This window comes from Nymphalis io, chromosome 2 (assembly GCF_905147045.1).
Source record: "Nymphalis io chromosome 2, ilAglIoxx1.1, whole genome shotgun sequence".
In the NCBI taxonomy this organism is placed as follows: Eukaryota; Metazoa; Arthropoda; class Insecta; order Lepidoptera; family Nymphalidae; genus Nymphalis; species Nymphalis io.
Genome location: NC_065889.1, coordinates 11,177,164 through 11,199,041, shown reverse-complemented (window position 1 = coordinate 11,199,041; position 21,878 = coordinate 11,177,164). Strand labels below are relative to the sequence as shown.

Below are 21,878 nucleotides of genomic sequence, written 5' to 3'. Positions count from 1 at the left end.
CTTTAAATTTCTTGGTTGCGACAGCGCACACAACCTGCGTTCTTCGGATGATAATAAACTAGTTACCCCCTGCAGCCGGACACAAACTTACAGTAACTCTTTTACTGCAAAAACCATCAAACTTTGGAATGCACTGCCTACAGATATTCGGCAGTCGAATTCATTGAGTATTTTTAAATACCGCTTGAAAAGCTATTATTTGTCCATTTCCAAGTAAGGTATGTATGTATAAAATAGTATGTGGTTTATAATTTATCTATATATAATTTTATACTCTATAATTATATATAATATGTATATGCTAAGTAATAATTATATATGTGTATGTATATATATATATATATTTGTATGAATGTATATGTGTATGTGTGTGTATGTATGTATGTATATGTGGTTAGTGGGATGTAGATATGTGTAGTCTATTAAATATTTAGTATCTCCTTTTTATATGTAAATGCACTTACCTGTTCTCTTACAAAATTCTTTCACTAAAGGTTGTCTGTTAGAGATCGCTATAAGCGATAAGACCGCCTTTGCGCACCATTTTTTATTTTCTTTTTCTTTGATTGTTTCCTACTTCTCTCATTTTATGTATATGTTGTGCAAAAAGTGTTAAATAAATAAATAAATATATAAATAAAAATTAAAAATAGTTACTGTACAAATCGTGACCGCTTGAAATGGTAGCCAGATAGCTAGCAGCATTTCCCCTTTGAATCGTGATTCCGATTCTCTAGGCCAAAATGAACCAACCCTCCTATCACCAGTATGTCTACTGGGAATGTCTATAAGGCGGGGGAATATTATGTAATGGATCATAATAATAATAATAATATCCTGGGACATTATTCACACACGGCCATTTGATCTTAAATTAAGACGAGCTTATGCTACGGAAACCAGACAATTGATATACTACATATACTACTTTTTCGTAAATACATACTTATATAGATAATAATAATTATAAATTGCTACTATATAAATCAACCACAATATTTCATTAATATTAAAAACTAAAGTGTTTATTCGAGAACACTATATTCAAATACTCTTTAATCCCAATTGTTGAACAGTCAGATAAAATATAGGAGATATCTAATAAATTATTTATGATTTAAATTGATATTAAATTAAATTATTCAACTGAAGTGTGAAGTTCAGGAGGTTATAATAATTCAACACAAATTATAATTTGTGTCGAATTCACATTTATACAGAAGCCTTACCATACGTAGCTTTAATCACGATACATGATAACAATATCTGTACTAGCAATTTGCCAAATTGTTAATTAATATCCGTGAGGTATATTAATGAAGTAATTCAATATGTGTTTCTAATAACATCGTAATCTTACATTATAATTAAGACTGATTAGCTAATTTTCATACTTCGGAAGAATGATTTGTATGTGATGAGTATGTGTACAGCTTTTATATCCCACTGCTGGGTAAAGGTCTAGTCTCCTCTTGTGAAGAAGGTTTAGAGTTCATTCCACTACATTGATCTAATGGTACATAACGAAGCAGATGTGTGTGTGTGTGTGTGTGCGTGTGTATGTGATGTGTGAAAGTCTACCACTACAAAATGAAACATAATACTTATTATAAAATTGACTTAATTTTTTTTTTACATTTACATTTACAAAATGCTTTTGAATGAAATGCCGTGTCAAATGCAGGTTTAATCATAAAGAATCAAAGGCAATACGAATCTATAAGCAACGTAACGTATAAATTCAGATTTACGTATAAATTAACGTAATGCATAGTTTTCTTAATTTAAATATCTGTTTAAATTAAGAAAACTATACATTATGCATAACATGTATAAAAGCTGCAAGATAGAATGTCTAGTTGTTGAAATGACTTTATTTATTTGTTGAAACTACGTTTTTATAATATAGATAATTCAATTCTTAATATCTTTTTCTATTTGTTAAAAATATTTTAATTTTTTTAAATTATTATTTTTGTTAACTTGAAATGTTGATGTATTTTGCAGCACCTATAATTTAGGAGACACTTTATTTATATAACCTTATGTTTAAAGAGTCAATTGTGTTTATTAGTGTACCTCTCGTTGGTGTTGATATCATAATAAATAAATAAATAGTGTTTCACTAGGTCAAGAAATATACCACATTGAAAAATATTCATAAAAGCTTTTTTTTTTTTATAGAATAGGAAGGTGGACGAGCATATGGGCCACCTGATGGTAAGTGGTCACCAAACGCCCTTAGACATTGGCATTGTAAGAAATGTCAACCATCGCTTATAGCCAATGCGCCACCAACCTTGGGAACTAAGATTTTATGTCCCTTGTGCCTGTAATTACACTGACTCACTCACCCTTCAAACCGGAACACAACAATATCAAGTATTACTGTTTTGCGGTAGAATATCTGATGAGTGGGTGGTACCTACCCAGACGAGCTTGCACAAAGCCCTACCACCACTTAACAGGCATATCAAACACAGCAGAAGTTTTCTTAATATCTAATTATTAAATAGTCAATATAATAGGCGCTACTCATTATATAACCCAATAGCAGCATTCGGAGAGAAAATAAATAGTTGTTGAAATAAGAATGGCTAAAAATATATTTTTTAATCTGTAGCAATTTGTCGATCGGATATATTTTTTGTCAAAACTTATCTATACAGCACAATTTATTAAATTATTTAGATTACTGCCATTAGATAAAATGTGATATTCCAATGAAAAAGAAGATCTTTTATTGGGAGATTAGCCTAAAAAGTATGAATAAGTTTATTCGTAAAAAAATTAAACTAAAACGCTAGAACTGACTCAATGAAATTTAACATAAAGCAACGTTATCATTTGCGATGGTCTTCAGTGTTTCAAAGTTTTATATATAAAAAATATTAAACAAGAAATAGTGAGTCTCTGATGTCGATGTAATTTTTAATTTATTGAAATATCCTGAAAATGTTCTGAGATTAAAATATTCAATTTCAATGATAAAAGAATATTTCTCATTTTATTACATTACATTAAAATACTGCAATTGTTTTCTGTTGTACCATCAAAAAATATCAAATTTTATTTATGTTGAAATAGGAGCAACGCTCTAGCAGATAAATCATCTTATTGATTTGAGTCATACCTAAAATGGGTCTTTAGTTATATACATAGTACATAACGAGTCGCATTCAGCTAGATTAAATAGCCTTTCAATTAACAGCCTAGTCGTTTTATTAAGCGTTGTTCAACTAGTGACCTAAATAACATTTAGCCGAAACATTTAATACAATATGTAATGTATAGATTGGCTGATGCTTAGGTCGTTCATAGATTTTTTTTATGTTATAGTCAGGCGGACGAGCAACTGGGACACCTGGTGGTAAATGGCCACCACTGTTCATAGACATTGGCGATGTTAGAAATAATAATCATTCCTGACATCGCCAATGCACCACCGACCTTGAGAACTAAGATTTTATGTCCCTTGTGCCTGTGCAGAATGTCTGATCAGTGGGTGGTACCCAGCCAGACGGGCCTGCACAAAGCTCAACCACCAGATTAAATAAAATATAGGGTAATTTGTCTTTAACTCTCCTAAAACTAAGAATAATATAATCGGTAAGGTTTGGCGAGAACAAAATTACTTAACACAGTAGGCACAACTGTAGAGGAATAGAGAAATGATTGTCAATGATATACTTTTAAAAAAGAAAAGTTTCAGGGTAGGGGCGAGATTTTAGATATAAAATCGAATTGAATTATAATAAAGGTAAATGATTTATCGGATGAAAGCAAGGATGAAGATAAACCAAAAAATGTCTGACGTTGATTAAATTCATAATTAAAATTGACGTTTACTTATGAGTATTTGTTTATATATTTATCTGCTGACGGTGCAGTACTACAATCGTAAAAACGTCATCAAGCTGATTTAGCTTTAATTCCTTTAATATTGGTATACATTACTTTGAATGTTATATATATTTTATGTGGGTTAATTTGTAGTTTATCATTTCAGCAGTAGCCATTTTCTTTATAATATTTATATTTGTAAAACAAACCATATTAGTATTTATAACTTTTTATAGATAGTGCCGTAAAAGACAAACAATTTATCTGATGGATAAACTTTATTATAGTATTAACTTTATCAAGATCGGTACACATTTTTACAATATTCCCAATAAATAAGGGACAGGTTATCGTGTCTAAAGGGCTATTGTATTTTATATCGTAAATTTTCATACCTAGAAAGTCAAATTTGCTACTAAGCTAGCATTTTCTTAGAAATATTTTATTAAATGAATGCGTTTTAAATATATATTTAGCGTTATTAAAAGTATTTACTAATTTGTATATTATTTTTAAATTTTTAAAGCACAACAAATTAACCAATCAAATTTAAATATATGTCTTAATATTATTGTTTTATAAAAATAAAAGCTTTCTTATATAAAAGCTTTCTTATATATTGTCCACGTCTCTTTAATTGTTCCTCGAATCCTGAGTCAGTCTAGGGAATAACTCGATGAAATGGTTTTTCCGAACATTCCCATATGAATTCATGCTCTTGTTAAAGTACTTATTTTTATAAGTAGTCTACGTAAACTTTTAAATAGTTTGATATCGAAAAGAAGAATATTTATTTATTGTTATTATGAGGGTGAGGGAATAGAAAGTGCATTAGTGTTTGCGCGCACACACTTCTCCTCAAAAAGGGAAAGAAGGCCTTAGCCCAGCAGGGGGACATTCACAGGCTGTAAGTTAGTAAGTTTAAATAATAAAAGTGTCTAGCTAACACATTCGTGTTACCAAAAATAAATCAGTATATTTTTTAGTACACCACTGCTACCTCCTTATTAACTACTTACTACTGCTATAATTTAAATATTTTATCAGCAAATAAACATTTCGTATCAAAGCTGACGATCACATCTCAGTTTTTATGATTATAATTTTTAATATATTATTATAAGCCCATGTGTGGAAGAACAAAACAAGAGTATGAAATAACATTAAATTACTTACATAAGGAATTAAATAAAAAATGTAACGCTGATTTTCATTTTAAGATACGAGATTTGTGAATGGCTTCTCTTGAACTTTTGTTTTTCTTTTTTTTTATTGTGTTTGTCTTTTCTTTTTTCGTTGTGAGTGTGCAATAAAGTTATTTAATAATAATAATAATAATTTGTTGTATATACATACAAATAATTATTGTTTTTTTAAATATTAAAATAACGGTATGATTGTGTTATTATAAAACGATAGTGTTGGATTTGTAGGAGACGTATTCGATGATTGAGGCTGCGTATTGAACTGGAACATCACTAGCTCATACGTCACAATGGTTCCAGCAACCTACAAACAGTATAAATATTAATAAAAATCTTCTACTACAAATATAGTTCTTCAATTTCTATTTATAAATGTATTTTTAAAGGAAAACTGTCTTCTCTTGAATAAACTAGCTAGAAAATGGACGTGTTTCTCTCATTATCCATAAACATCTTATGTACTACATGATAAAAGTATACAAATTACTAAAATTGGTAACTATTTCTGTAGAAATTTACTATAAGGCCCGAGTTAGTAATCAATCCACTATGAATAAATTATTATGGAACAACAATCGAAATACTTGCCTCAAATTAATCACATAGAAAATTTATTTTAATTAAAATCGTGACAAATCATTCTTTTCGAGCGAAATTTATGAATAATTATTTAAAATAGTAAAAACAATTTATATCATATGTAGTAGTATATTTTAGATTTATTTTTATTACTGGGAAAGGTTTTTTTTTAATTTGTTATTATAAAAACCGTTTTTTTTTACAATTTTAATATGAAGTTCAATGTGAAATATAATTTAGTTGCATCATAATTTTACTCAAACTTTCAATATTCTATTTAAGCATTAAACGCAACCTTCTTCTATTTTCAAAATCAAACTTTTTTATATATATATATATACTCTTCTTGTATCATCTGCAATCAACCCTTTAGGTTTTAATCAGATTTGTTGATTAAGCTTTTCTCAATTTTGAGAGTGCACATCCAATGATCCAGTAAAAGTCGAGATGGCCCAGTGGTAAGAACGCGTGAATCTTAACCGATGAACGTGGGTTCAAACCCGGGCAAGCACCACTGAATTTTCATGTGCTTAATTTCTGTTTATAATTCATCTCGTGCTTTTCGGTGAAAGAAAACATCGTGAGGAAACCTGCATGTGTCTAATTTCATCGAAATTCTGCCACATGTGTATTCCACCAACCCGCATTGGAGCAGCGTGGTGGAATAAGCTCCAAACCTTCTCCTCAAAAGGGAGAGGAGGCCTTAGCCCAGCAGTGGGACATTTACAGGCTGTTACTACATTACTACTTACTACTACATCCAATGATGTGTCATTTCTTACTCTTCTCACTTCAAAGAGTGATCAGATCAAGGCCAGTCGCATTCTCTTTAATCAAAATATGCATTTGTTTTTAAAAGGTTCATAGCCAATTGATTGATGTGTCCTTCGAGTCTTTGCTTATAGGCCAAAGAAGACTTTTCTATTTCTTCTTTGACTGTCGTTATTTTCAGATACTTATGTACTTCCTTGTTCTGTATGAACCATGGTGCATTACTTAAGACCTTTAGCACTTTCTGGTAGCGCTGGAGGATTTCTATATTTGAGTGATTTGCCGATCTCCAGAGTTCTATGCCAGTTTTATTATACATTTGTATATAATAAGTATATTTTCGAGACTCAGTGTTGATTTCCTACCTAATAGCCAATACATATTTTTGAACTTTTTGTTTGCTCCTTTTTGGCTTTTATGTGATCTCGCCAGGTAAGTTTTCTGTCAGTCACGGTAGCATGCGAAAGCGATCATTTCAACAGAAATAATTACCAATTTTAGTGTTTTGTATCTAATCCACAATAAACTTTAATTAAAAATAATATTTATAGATATTTATGTTAGTTAAAGTTATTTATAATTATGTTTTAAGTTTAAAGTATTAATAACCTACTGTCAATAATAAGCCACGTGTTACGCTGAAGAATTGTAAGCCGCTCAGAGCAATGTTATCTCCGTTAACTTGATCCAAAAACCTTTGAACCTGAAATAAAATTGAGAAAGTCATCAGTAATCAGCCGCAATAGTTTAGTTGGTTGGTTGGTTTCAATGGTTCTTGTAAACTGCCTTCTAAAAAAATATTTTTCTAAACGTCACATAGAAACAATACAAGAACATTACATACATACTTGTAAGATTCAAAATGACGAACGAAATAAAAATTCATGTACAACTTGAGTCAAATCTAACAAGTTTGTCTAAAAAGATGAAATCAAGAAAAAATAAAATAAGCAAATGCTGATATGAACAATTAATAAGTTTTATACATTGAATATTTTTTGTCTTTATTATTCTATTAGTTCTTTTTTCAAATTTTCTTTCATTATTTTTGACAAAAAGTTTTATTTTATATAGATGATTTTCTATATACATGTTTTCTATATACATTGAGCCGAGATGGCCCAGTGGTAAGAACGCGTGAATCTTAACCGATGATCGTGGGTTCAAACCCGGGCAAGCACCACTGAATTTTCATGTGCTTAATTTGTGATTATAATTCATCTCGTGCTTTACGGTGAAGGAAAACATCGTGAGGAAACCTGCATGTGTCTAATTTCACTGAAATTCTGCCACATGTGTATTCCACCAACCCGCATTGGAGCAGCGTGGTGGAATAAGCTCCAAACCTTCTCCTCAAAAAGAGGAGAGGAGGTCTTTAGCCCAGCAGTGGGACATTCACAGGCTGTTACGGTGTATATGGAAAAGCTCTAGAACAAATTTATAGAAAAGCGTTCACCTCCACACAATATACTGGTGAGGGCACTTCATACAAGACAGATGCTGGCACGTTTGAAGCTGAATTAACTTGAGATGCGATAAGGCACACTGTGACAGACCGAGCTATGAGATAGACGAGGGAGAAGAAGAAATATGAAGCTGCTTCGTAGCCTCCGAGGATGGTGCTGGTTTTCCTAGAATAAACAGAATATTATAATAACCAAGTTAAGCGTTACAGCTTCACCGCCGTTGAGCATAACGAGATATTATATATATAATTCGATGGGATGGAAAATCCAGTCCGAATGAAAAAAAAATCATGCACAACTAGTTCCAACAGTATACGTAACCTGAAACTTGAATCCATCATGGATTCAAGTTTCAGGTTATCAAAATGTACAGCCTTATATTTTTATTTTTTATTTTTATAATATAGGTAGGCAAACGAGCATATGGGCCACCTGATGGTAAATGGTCACCAACGCCTATAGACATAGGCAAGAAGTTAGAACGTTAGGTTAGAAATGTTAACCATCACTTACATCGTGAATGCGCCAGCAAACTTTGGAACTAAGATGTTATGTGCATTGTGCCTGTAATAACATTGGCTCACTCACCCTTCGAACCGGAACACAACAATACCAAGTACTGCTGTTTGCGATAGAATACCAAGACGAGCTTGCACAAAGCCCTACCACTAGTACAAAGTTCTACCACCAGTTAAGTCAGTGACTAGACTAACGAGGTATTTACTAAATGAAACAAACGCGTAAGTGTTCATATGAATTACATATTTAAGTTTTACTTACATGAACTTATTTAGCGAAGATCGTTCTTAAACTTATTTAGGGATTATTTAGCGAATATCGCACAAAGAAGTTTTAGGGAAAATTAGCAATCATTGAGTAGTCGCGTCAATCACATTACCAATTGGCAAGTTCGTGACCGGAGTTATCTACACTAATATGCGAAAGTCTGTTTTCACGCTTTCACGTCTAAATCACTAAATCGAATTTGATGAAATTTTGTATGAAGTTTGAGTCCCAAGGAAGGACATAGGCTTCTTTTTGATACTAATGTGAAAAGCTATATAATAAAAAAGAATAGAAATATAACTTAGAGTGCCAATAGATGTAAAAATTAAATAAATAAATATTACTGTTTCAAGTTATGCTGCCTGTTCTTTTAACACTTACCCTTTACCGCGACTGCTGCATTCTCCATTTCCCTTGATACCATCTCTATAAGAAAATAAACAAATTAAAATATTTTGATTGTAAAGAAAATATTAAGAATATTTGATATTTCAGAGCGATACTTTTCTAAATTTCACCAAAAAAAAAAAAACAAATTTACTTATTCCTTAGCTTGATTAATTATTTTTTATTAATAAGTGAGAGGCAGGCGAACAATTTTTCTTTTTGATGTTATATGAATAGGTGGACGGGCGAATTAGAAACCTGATGGTGAGTGTGAAATTAGCATTCATAGGTATTGGCGCCTTAAGAAATATTAACCATTCGTTATATCTTCAAAGCACCGCCAACCTTGGGAACGAAGATGTTATTTTTGTTATTTCCCTTGTACCTGTAGTGACACTGGCTCACTCACTCTTAAACCAGAATACAACAATACTCAGTATTGCTGTTTGGCGGTAGAATATCTGAGGAGTTGATGTTAACCTAACGTACTCAGATGGGCTCGAACAAAGCTCTACTCTCATAGATACAACATCCACAACACAAAATAAGTAAAACTAAGTTAGCATAAACATTAGCTGGTTTCGAAATAAATAATATAGCTGATGATGAGAAACTTACTCTAAAGAGTTAAAAAGTTGGAGACAGATAAAGAAGAGATTATTTGCAAATGAAATGAAAATGACTCCATTGATGACATCGTCCACTCTTCTTATGAGTTGAGCTGCACGACAATACTCTTCGCGAACTGTCCGCCAGAATAACTCGGGTAGATACTGAAACATTTGTTTATATTATATTTTAAAACTTCTTTATTATCTTAATATATGATAGATCATTTTAAACATAATATTTATATTTGTTGTACATTACAAGAGCTACATTATTTACTTTTACTTAAATATAATATGTGATTACACTCACTCTCGTCCCCTCTCACAACAGGATCACACTTCACCATATATTATTGGCGGTAGATAAAAGTCTACTGGCACTTTTCAGTACTGGAATGTGTTAGAGCTATTTCATCGCAAAAATTGTAGCCGACATCACGTGAGTAACACGTGTAGAGATCCATAAATAAGACATATTAAAATAGTGTTTGAAAAGTATTTTTAAAAACATCTAACATTGTTGTCAATATTGTTTTTTTTTATTTACTAACTTTCTCTTTATTTAAGTACAAAGAGAACTAATCCGGTTTTAATATTAATAGTATTATGATAGATATACCTTGCCTTGAGCGTTGAGTAACTGTTTATTAACATAGTTAAGCCTTGATGTTAAATAATAACTAATACATATCACGAATAAATCAGAAAAGTTCCAAATAAACGTTGATTGGAAATGTAGAAACTGTAACAAAATGGAAAAAAATATAAAAATTACATCAGAGTAAAATATGAGTTCTTTGTAAGATTAATAACAACTCTAACTAATAACTAATAACAACTCTGTGATCGATGATTGTAGTGCGCAGCCACCAACAATACCTTCATGTGGCCACACGATGCCTGACATCAAAATCAGGCAACGTGATGTGCGTGCGGAGCTGCAATCACTCGATATACGGAAAGCTAGCGGTCCCGATGGAATACCAGCCATTGTGCTGAAGAAGTGCACGGCGGAGCTGTCTCCTGTGTTAACGCGCCTGTTCCAACTTTCTCTCTCTTCGGGATGTGTGCCGGAGGCTTGGAGAAGAGCTAATGTGCAAGCGGTTCCCAAAAAAAAGGGGATCGGTCTGACCCGGCAAATTATCGGCCAATAGCTATCACCTCAGTACTTTGTAAGGTGATGGAACGGATTTTAAACAACCAACTGATCCATTACCTAGAAGATCACTGTCTAATTAATGATCGTCAGTACGGGTTTCGACCAAAACGGTCCACAGGTGATCTTCTAGCGTACGTAACGCACCTCTGGGGTGAAGCTATCGACAAGCATGGAGAATCGTTGGCTGTCAGCCTCGATATCTCCAAGGCTTTCGACAGGGTCTGGCACAGAAGTCTTCTCTCCAAGCTACCGGCATATGGTCTGCCTGCTCAGCTATGCACCTGGATTGCCAGCTTCCTACACAAGCGTAGCCTTCGTGTTCTAGTAGATGGTTGCGCTTCACAATTCTATGTAGTGAATGCTGGCGTCCCCCAGGGATCTGTGCTATCTCCCACACTCTTTCTTTTGCATATCAATGATATGCTCTCTCTTGGGAACATACATTGCTATGCAGATGATAGTACAGTGCATGGTGGATACCACGGACGCGCAGTGGCTGGGCGAGCGGAAATTGAGGAGAGGCGGAAGAATCTTGTCATTGAACTCGATAGGACGTTAGAGCTCATCGCCAAATGGGGCTCTGATAATCTTGTTGAGTTTAATGCCAAGAAAACAAAGGTGTGCGCTCTCACAGCGAAAAAGTCACCATTTTACCCTCATCCCTCCCTCTGTGGCACACCGCTGAAGATACAAAGCAAAATCGCCATGCTGGGGATGGACGTTCGCTGCGACCTTAGTCCAAGGGATTACATCGAGGCTATTATAAAAACAGCTTCACGAAAACTCGGAGTTCTGAACAAGGTGCGGCGTTTTTTCACGCCACAACAACTGTGCCTGTTATACAAAACACAGGTACGGTCTTGCGTTGAATATTGCTCGCACCATCGGGATGGCTCCGCTAAGTACCTAATGGAGGCCTTGGACCGGTTGCAGCGACGTGCAGTACGCATTATTGGCGACGTAAAGGTCACAAACACCCTTGAACCTTTACAATTGCGTCGCGAGATAGCAGCACTGAGCGCTTTCTATCGTCTGTATCACGGCGAGTGCTCTGAGGAATTATTCTCTCTAATTCCTGCTTCCCCCTTCCTTCTTAAGTCCACGCGAGCTGGTTCTCGATGTCACCGCCTAACTGTGACATCAATTCCATCGCGCACAAAGAAATTTGGCAACTCCTTTCTTTGTCGCACTACCAAAGAATGGAATTCCTTACCAGCTCACGTGTCCCCTCCTCTTACAACCCGGGTTCCTTCAAACGAGGCGTGAAGAGGCATCTTGCGGGCCGGCAAGGCGGGGACGGCTAGTACAGAACATTCTTCCCGACTGTACTGGCCGTCGTCGCGTTTGGACTCTACTACCACTTACCATCAGGTGGAGTAGAGTCATTTGCCATACCGGGGCATATAAAAAAAAAAAAAAAATTACTATCATCTATGTTTCTAGTGAGGTCATAATACACAAAAGGTAGAGCTAAGAATAAACTTGAAATACTATAGAACACAATCGTTAAATGTCTTAATCGTAATGACATTATATGATACACACACATCAAAATAGTATCGTAAGTTGGATCAATATTTCTAGAGTGAGATACGAAATCAGTTCTAAAATACCATTCCAAAAGATGGGTTGGGATGGGTTTATACGAAACCCAATATTATAATAAAAGTAAAAGTAGCCAGATGCTATTAAAGAAAATCAACATCTCTCTGGGTTATGATATATTGAATAGAATTAATATACAAATAAAGATCATATTTACAACATTTGATAATGATTCAAGCAAGGCAATAATATTAACTATATTAATAAAAATATTAATGTCTACAAATAATGTAATTCAATACATACAAGAACAAGTCGCTATTTATTAAATAATTCGAGCAAATGGGGCACTTTTTTATTATTTCTCTAACCATGAAATTTAAAATACCAAATTGCCATATTGTAATAAAAAGTCGATTAACACACTAACGTTTGACGTATATTCGATATAAGAAAAGCCCAGACGAAGTTGCAAGGCCAACAAAATATCAATAAAATTATAATACCTGTGTCAAGATTCCCAAGCCAAAAGAGTAAGGTAAATAGTTGAAGACCCACGGATAAAAATGTTTCACGAATCTTTCATGCGTCATGTCTTCGCTTTGACATACCATTGCTCCTGTGTAAGCTGATAACAATGATAAGACATGTTCCACTGAAAGGAATATTATTTTTTTATTAATTATGACATAATAGGTCTTGTACATTTTCCGAGTGATTATTTGCTATCCCTTGATCCTCATCAGCCTCATTAATGGCTTTTGCAATTCAGACAATGTTTTTATTTATTTAATTAATCGGTTTCGATTCTGCCTGAAAATATTTTTTTAAAAATCGAATGATTTTGTACTACTATTTATCAAAACCGGATGGTGTTGTAGTAGGATTTTGATTGGTTTCAAAATATTTAAAATGACAAAAAAAAACATATAATCCATTAATAAGTGTATTGCAAAGTCAACTTAGGTAGATCATTAATGAAGACTTACCTAAAGCTAAGAACAAGACAAAACCACAAGTCGCGTTACATTTATAAGTAAGATTTCTGTCGTAATATGGATCCAGGTCTTCCACGTGGGCTATATGACGAATCAGGTCCGGCCAACACATGGCGACACGAAGAAATATTATCAATGTTAAACCAGTTGTTCCGTAGAATATAAGTGGTGCTGGAATTTGTAAAATAAAACATATTTCATTTCTATTATCACATTATCAATATATTATATATTATTATAATTAAACACTTATGATTAGTTTTTAGTAAGGTAACTTTTTTTATAATGTAGATAGATGGATATAATGTAGATGTAGGAAATTACCACCGTAATAGACATTACGCGATAAAAATATAAACAATTTCTTACATCGCCAATGTATCTCCAATCTTGGGAACTACGTTATGTCCCTTGTACTTGCAGTTATCATGGTTCACTCACCCTTCAAACTGGAAGATAACATTACTAAATATTGCCATTTGGCTGTAAAATATGTGACGAATAGGTACTATCCATCCAGAAGATTTTGCAAAACGCCCAATAACCAAGTTAACCTCTGTTTCGCCCTCAAATTAATTAATTTTAGTTTGAGGGCGAAAGGTTGTTAAAAGAAAAGATCTTATGTATCCTACATAGATATACGGAATTCGGCATCGTTGGTCTAGTGGCTAGATATAAGGCCTCTTAGTCAGAGGTCCTGGGTTCAATTCCCAGGTCGGGTCAATAAAAAATTATTGAATTTTTCCGTCAGAAAATTCTCAATATCAGCCCGGGGTCTGGAAGTTGGAAGTGTGTATGCTCCCGTGGCCCGGAAAGCACGTAAAGCCGTTAGTCCTGCGCCTGAATTTTTTCCAGTCGTGTCGGATTGCCGTCCCACCGGATTATGAGAGCTAGGCAATAGAGAGTGCACCTATGTATGCACACACACTTGTGCACTATAATATGTCTTGCGCATTTGGCTAATCTCTCTTGGGATTGGCCGCCGTAGCCGAAATCGGTCTGGAGGACTTTATACGAAAAACGAAGAACAAATATAGTGTAAGTCGAGAGACATTTGAGACTGCGAAGGCACCTATGAATATAAATTTAGCAATATAAAGCAAAAACTGGAATTTGTATATGTATGCAGTTAATAAATAATAATAAAAATTTAAAACTAAAATAACAGTAACCAAAAATATTAATTTCAAAGTGCGTCTCCCAGTTCGCATTTGAATCTGATCAAAATCATTTGTTAGGTCCACTTTTTAAAAAAGTATATTGTAAATCAATTATTAACAAAAATAAGCTTATATACTTTTACATAAACAAGCATGAATTAAAAAAAAAACCTTATTACCTGTACAAAATTATAAATGCGTGAAATTAATATACATCGGCTTACATGCTGAATATATTAATTTAATTATTCATAGATATAATTATGTACTGCCAAAACCCAGTGGATACTTGTAGTGTTTTGTTGACTTATGAATAGAATTTAACGTTCCAAAATCAAATATTATAAAGCAACTAGAAATTTGAATTAAATTTTGATTAAAAAATTATGCGTTCTGAATTTATCGAGACTACTGCAATAAATTATATTTATTTGTTTATCAGCTTTAATATTTGGCTGTTTTTATTTGAAAGTATTTTCACCGTTTTTTTTAAACTATGTTCTTTATATCATATTGACATAATTAAGTATAAATCGATTCTTTACTTGTGTGTGTAATATTATTTGATTCACGCGAATTTGATTTTAAATCGTTAAGTTAATTTAAGTCTTGAATTTCTAAAATCAGTTTTTAGAGGAGTTTTTTTTGAGTAAAAATATTCAATTTGTGTGGTCGTCTTTTCGTTAAACTTTTACCTGCCCGCATATCAAAACTTTCATTGATTTTACAAAACTTATTCGCTTTAGTTCGTAATATCTTATCTTTTGGAAACTAAAATGAATTATTTTAAACCAAAAATATTTAGAAAATTATGTTATCAAGACAATTATAATACGTCACAAGTGTCATCATAATTCTTTCTTTATTTATTAAAATAAATAATTTCACTACTTATATTATATAACAACGATTTTTAGAATTCACGAAGCTTAATAATAACTATTGAGCAGTTATTTTTTTAAATATATTTTCATATGAGGGCAATAACTCAAACGGCTTAAAAATAAAATAAAACAGACACACAACATTTTCATATGGAACAAATCAATCTCAGAATAGATATTTATTATTTAACGTCACCACTGACAAAAAAAAATCACAATTATAATATCTTGCACAAAGTATAGCACACGCCACCGGAAGTTGAGGCTATAGCGTTAGGAACTTCCTTACCTTTCCTCTTTAGCAACACTGTACTCAATATCAAACTCTTGTTTCAACAACAAAGCGGGACTCTTAGGATATTGTTAAAAAAATCTTTCTTAGTTCCTATTGATCGAGTTATAAGAACAATGACTTTTTCCATATAATATTGTGCTCCTATAGCGTTCATCCGATCGAGTTAAAACTTTGTGCAATTGTTGTTAGCACCTACGTGATATTTTCAGGCATACGTGATGATACGTCACGGTGGCCAATCTCAAAGAAGACGCGTCAACTGCGCAAGACATATTATAGCGCATAAGAGCTCACTCTCATTATCCGATGGCAAATCCGACTGTATTCCAGGGCACGAGAGAGTACACACTTCCGATTTCGAGACTCCGGGCTGCTATAGAGAATTTTTCAACAGAAAAACCCAATAATTTTTTATTGGCCCGAAATAGCATTTAAACTCAAGAACTCGGGATTTACAGTCTTATATCTAGCCACTAAACTAACGAGGCTACCAAAAAGGCATACCTATCTTACGTACAATAGGTAGTAAGTATACCACCAACCTTGGGAAATAAAATATCAAGTCCCTTGTGCTTTTATTTACGCTTGCTCACTGACCTTTTAAACCAAAACGCGACAATATCAAATAGTAGTTGTCGGTAGAATATATGAGTAGGTGGGACATACACACGATCTCGCACAAAGCCCAACAACCAAGTTAAGATTCCACAAGGAGTATAAATAATTTATCTATACCTACTCACTCAAATTATAAGAATTAGTAATTTTCATAACAGTAACTTTCTATTAAAAATTAATAACAAATTAAAGTAAAAAAAAATGTAATATAATCTTAAACACTACGATAAGCTAGCACTAGAATTAAAATTATTCTAGCAAGCAAAGAGATATCTACTGGTGGTAGAGCTTTGTGCAAGCTCGTCTGGGTAGGTACCACCCACTCATCAGATATTATACCGCAAAACAGCAGTACTTGGTATTGTTGTGTTCCGGTTTGAAGGGTGAGTAAGCCGGTGTAATTACAGGCACAAGGGACATAACATCTTAGTTCCCAAGGTTGGTGGCGCATTGGTGATGTAAGCGATGGTTAACATTTCTTACAATGACAATGTCTAGGGGCGTTTGGTCACCACTTACCATCAGGTGGCCCATATGCTCGTCCGCCTTCCTATTCTATAAAAAAAGAGATAAACAAAGTGTAAACTTTATATATATTCAAATCACTTAATAGATTAATTAAATTCCAAGTTTGAATCTTGTTTCTGAATCGAAGTTGCATAATGCTGAGAACTATTTAATTAACGAGATAAGACAACTCGAAGCTCAGGGGACTAAAACTTCGTCACAATAGAATCTTGCGTTATAGCTTATAAATAAACAGATTGAAGAATTTAAAAACAATTATTTGAATTATTGAATCAATAATAAAATACAAGAATAAAACTATGGCCAATTTTGTTTAATGTAATTGGTAGGAGGGCTGGCAAACGGATCGCCTACGGTAAGTGTACATTATCGCAGATAGACATTGGCGATGTTAGAAATATTAACCATTCCGTAAAAGAAGTATAACAAATAAAGTTTTGTATGTATTGTTCATCCATACTTACTTGTACCATTTAGGGAAGCGGTAGTATGGAGTACCTTGTACAAGCACATAAATGTAATAAAAAATTGTCCAATCAGCGACAAGACAAAATAAGTGCACTTCCATGACCATCGGACAAATCTAGACAAAAAAAAATTGTATTGTTGGTGTTTACTGAATATATAAATATATATATGTTAGAAATACTTATTAACGTACTTCATTCAATATATTTAATAATTACATATTTCTATATTGTATTTGATTTAATAAAAATATAATCGGTTTCAGAACGTCATTGGTATTGGTAAAAAAAAAGTTAAAAAAAAATAGTTTTTCCCGCGCAGATATAAAAAAACGAAGAACTGAACGATTGTCATCGAATTAACAATATATGATATTTTGTTTTAATTAAATTTAAATATATCATAAGTTATTATATTGTAGATATTAAAATTAACACATAATAAAATTTATTATTTCTACTGGTGTATTTATTATCAGAAGTGGGATAATTTTCTTTTACACAATGCATCGTTCTAAACGATAATGCTCACGATCACGCAGTCATTCTGAGAAAAGAAGAAGACAATTTGACGAAGACATTAATAGTACTCATAACAATAGAAGACACTCAAGAAAAAAGAAAAGTAAATCAAAGAATAGAAACCATTCAACACGATATTCGTCTACCCATTGTGAAAGAAATAGAACTTTTACACTAAGCCCAGTACAGAGAAGTGATAGCAACGAAGAAAGAACAAAAGATTCAGCGACCGGACGTGGTTGTATCAATTTGACTGAAAACAGTGCTGCAATCAGACAAGATGGCGTTGAAAGGGGAGCGAACTATTCTGCGACCGGACGAGATCTTGTCACTCCGAGGCTACATACTGCGACCGAACGAGATATTGCAGTTTTAAGAGTTTATTCTGCGACCGGACGAGATAACGATAAGGGTTCAAAGGAAGGTGAGTTCCAGACTGGAGGTTGGCCCAGTTCTGGGACAATCAATGAACAACGTGCCTGATACATATCTTTCTCTGGGGTCATTGGCCGTGACAAAGCGTATGTCATTTAACACATTAGGTGAGTCAAATAATATTAATTCCTCAAGTGCAATAGTAAACTTTAGTGATTTAGCCCAATTCAAACGTTAATAAGGCCTAGTTTACCGCATAATACCAATTTGTTACCGGAATTTGACCCGTCTGAAAGAATCATCAAGTATCGATTTATGGCTAACGAAAGTAAATGAGTGTGCAAAAATATATGGGTGGAGTGAATCTCATATTGTACATTTAGCTTTACCTAAATTGTCGGGTAATGATAAAAAATGGTCAAAAAACTATTTTATACAGCTGGTACAGAGTGGTAAACACTACTTCTTAAAGCTTTTTCATCCTAAACAAATTTCGGTGTCATTTTAACAGAAATGCTCAATAAACGGATGAGGGTAGGAGATTGTTTAGATGAATATTTCTATGATAAAAACAATTTATTAAAATCATGTACTATTTTTGGTAAGAAGGCGGTAGATTGCATTATACACGGTACAGATGATCGTACAATAAGTGCTGGTGCGTCGGTCGCGCGTTTTGCAGAGCCTGAAGACCTGTTGAAATTTCTTAAAGACGTTTGTAAGGAACATAAATATATTCTAGTAAATATGAAATGATATAAATTGTAAATGGTGTACATTGTAAACAAATTGTAACAGTTTTTATATAACTGAAGAGTTTGCTTTGTTACAAAATATTTAACTCTTAAATATTAATTTATATTTTAACATCTTTGAGAAAATATGCATTATAACAATGATTGTAAATTACATAATTGGATTTGAAATGTTAAAATTATATTTTTGAAATTTAGAAAATTAAATTAGTTAGAAAGAGGAATATAGAAAATATGAATATTAAAAAAAAGTAAGATGATTGATGTAAAGATGAATTATTTGTTGTTGCGAAGTTTCACACGGTCACACTGGTGATGAGGGGTGAAATGCCAACAAGATAAATAAGAACTGAGTTTTGTTGGGAAGTCTCACATGGTGACAATATGTGATGAGGGGTGAGGTGCTAACCTTACGACTAATATGTCGTGGTTGGGAATTCTCATACGGTCACAATATGTGATGAGGGGTGAGGTGCCAAGTTATCAATAATGGAGGAGGAGCAAGTTTGAGGACAAACTTAATAGTCAGAATGGCCGAATGTTAGAAATACTTATCTACATTACATATTACATATTTTTTATATACGCGCAGATATAAAAAACGAAGAACTGAACGATTGTCATTGAATTAACAATATATGATATTTTGTTATAATTAAATTTAAAATATATCATAAGTTATTATTAATATTATATTAATGATATTAAAATTAACACATAATAAAATTTTCATTTGCTTAATTTGTGTTTATAATTAATCTCGTGCTCGGCGGTTGAGGAACATCGTGAGGTTACCCGCCAGTTTCAAATTTTACTGTAATTCTGCCACATGTGTACGTCAACAGGCATTGGAGCAGGCGTTGTGAAATAAACTCCAAACCTTTTGCTCAAAAAAGAGCGCATCTTAGCCCAGCAGTGGAATATTTACAGGCTGTTACATTACTTTAATATATGTACTAGCTAGCGTAGGTGTACCTTTTAAAATAAAGGTACAAAGTACTAAGACTGGAGCTCTAATAATACAATCAGGAAAAAACGGATCGTTCAGGGACAGCTATTCTTTGCTGCGAATTTATTTCATGCTACTATCTCAGGTTGTGACTATTACAATAAAAACACGAAACGATTATTAGAGGAACACATACCTTACATTTATTGGCGATGTGCTGTACACTCCTTCTACAGGTAGTAGCGAAAAGATTTGCCCGATTATCAATGTGACTCGTAATGACCTCTGGAACGTCGCAGGAGTTTTATTTTGTTTTAATTCTGATACACCAACTTTGTTGTCTAAAAAAATATGTGTTTACGATTAAAATATTAACGGTAGTTTCTGGTTGAAATGGTTCCTGTAGCGTATGTATAAAATTTTTATTGCATGGGACGAGCATATGGGCTACCTGATGATTAGTGGTCACCGACACCCATAGACATTAGCATTGTAGGAAATGTTAACCATGGCTTACATCGCCAATGCGCCACCAGCCTTGGGAACTTAGATGTTATGTCCTTTGTGCCTATACTGGCTCACTCACCCTTCAAACTGGAACACAACAATACCAAGTGCTGCTGATTTGTGGTAGAATATCTGATGAGTGGGTGGTACCTACCCAGACGAGCTTGCACAAAGCCCTATCACCAGTAAGACTATCTTAGAATGTTGCGTTATACGACGTTGCGCTATCTTAGACTTTTTGTGGGTATTTTAAAAAAAAATTATATGTGATGTAGTTATGGCATCATTCGCTTTGAACTTGTCCAGACTAAGCATTTTTGCCGACTTAAAAAATTAAACAACATATCTTATATACTATATAGCTTATATTTAAACCAAGACAATCGGGATTAGTGTTTACGTGAAACTATACGAATAAATAAAATTCAAGTGTCTGTGATTTCAAATTGACTCTTTTTAATTTAATATGACTATTGGAGAGTCATCAAAACCAAAACAAACATTTAACCGCTGCTACATAATATTATAATTTAAATATTTTATATGTATAATTCGAATAGACATTATGTACGTTAAAATGGCAGATTTTTAAGGATTTTCGTCACAAACCGAATTTCACATTTTCTATCTAATTAACCATTAAGCCTAAAAATATAAAAAAAAAATCTTACTTTTGTCAGGTATCACGAAAGGTATATTTCGTTTGTAATTCCTTGGTTTCATTATTTGTTTCGGATCGATTTGGATAACAGTGACATTGATGGTTTCCTTCGCCACCGTCATGGATGCTTCTAGAAGCATTAGGAATAAAAAATGATGACGATATCCTCCTGACAGATTTCGACCAATGCGACCAATCTCAAGGGAGATTAGCCAACTGCGCTAGGCCTATTATAGCACAAAAGTGTGTACGTAAATACAGGTGCACTCTTCTTACTCTCTTGATTCGATGTACAAACGCATATCGGCAGAATTTTCGACTGGAATACTGGTTTTTGAACATTTGAATCTCGGGATCTTGTGATCTGCGGCCTTATGTACACTAGGACTAGCGCAACGAGGCAGTTAAAAATAGTAAATAATATGTTTTATAAAAATATTTCTATGCAAATATTTTTAAACTGTAAGCAATTATGTTGTTATATAATAATATGCTGTAATAAGCACCAAAGATGCCGCTGTGTACGATTAGCTGAACAAATTCACGGCTGCGACTTCAATCAAACTTCCTTAGCTTAAGCATCGTTGGATGAAATTCACCTCTGCATGAAACAGCAAACGTATCAAGTATTAAGATAATAATAATTACATATTGTTTCAACTGTGCAATTATATAAATATGAATATATGATTATTTTGGTTAATGATAACAATGAAACGGTAAATAAAATATGTTTATATAGATAAACATATTTTATATATTTTATAAAACAAAAAAGTTTACAATTTTTTTGTTTTACTTTACATA

The 21,878-nt window shown here is 33.2% G+C and overlaps 1 protein-coding gene across 1 annotated transcript; it reads right to left on the bottom strand.

Annotated features, from left to right (window-relative positions):
- Window positions 1-4,854: 4,854 nt before the first annotated feature.
- LOC126775023 (gustatory receptor for sugar taste 64f-like) lies at window positions 4,855-21,133 on the bottom strand. Its single transcript, XM_050496744.1, has 12 exons — window positions 21,082-21,133; window positions 20,100-20,244; window positions 17,300-17,418; window positions 13,342-13,521; window positions 12,859-13,007; window positions 10,268-10,390; window positions 9,656-9,810; window positions 9,032-9,076; window positions 7,855-8,029; window positions 7,012-7,101; window positions 5,234-5,352; window positions 4,855-4,867 (listed from the first exon to the last, which is right to left on the bottom strand). The coding sequence occupies exons 1-12, from the start codon at window positions 21,131-21,133 to the stop codon at window positions 4,855-4,857; spliced, it is 1,365 nt and encodes a 454-aa protein (XP_050352701.1).
- Window positions 21,134-21,878: the final 745 nt, after the last annotated feature.

Coding starts and splice junctions, on each gene's coding strand:
- LOC126775023 (XM_050496744.1), bottom strand. CDS start 21,133: ATGAAACCAAGGAATTACAAACGAAATATACCTTTCGTGATACCTGAC. Junction 20,245..21,081: donor TTTCGTGATACCTGACAAAA/GTAAGATTTTTT, acceptor ATATTTTTTTAG/ACAACAAAGTTGGTGTATCA. Junction 5,353..7,011: donor CACGTGGCTTATTATTGACA/GTAGGTTATTAA, acceptor TACTGTTTGTAG/GTTGCTGGAACCATTGTGAC.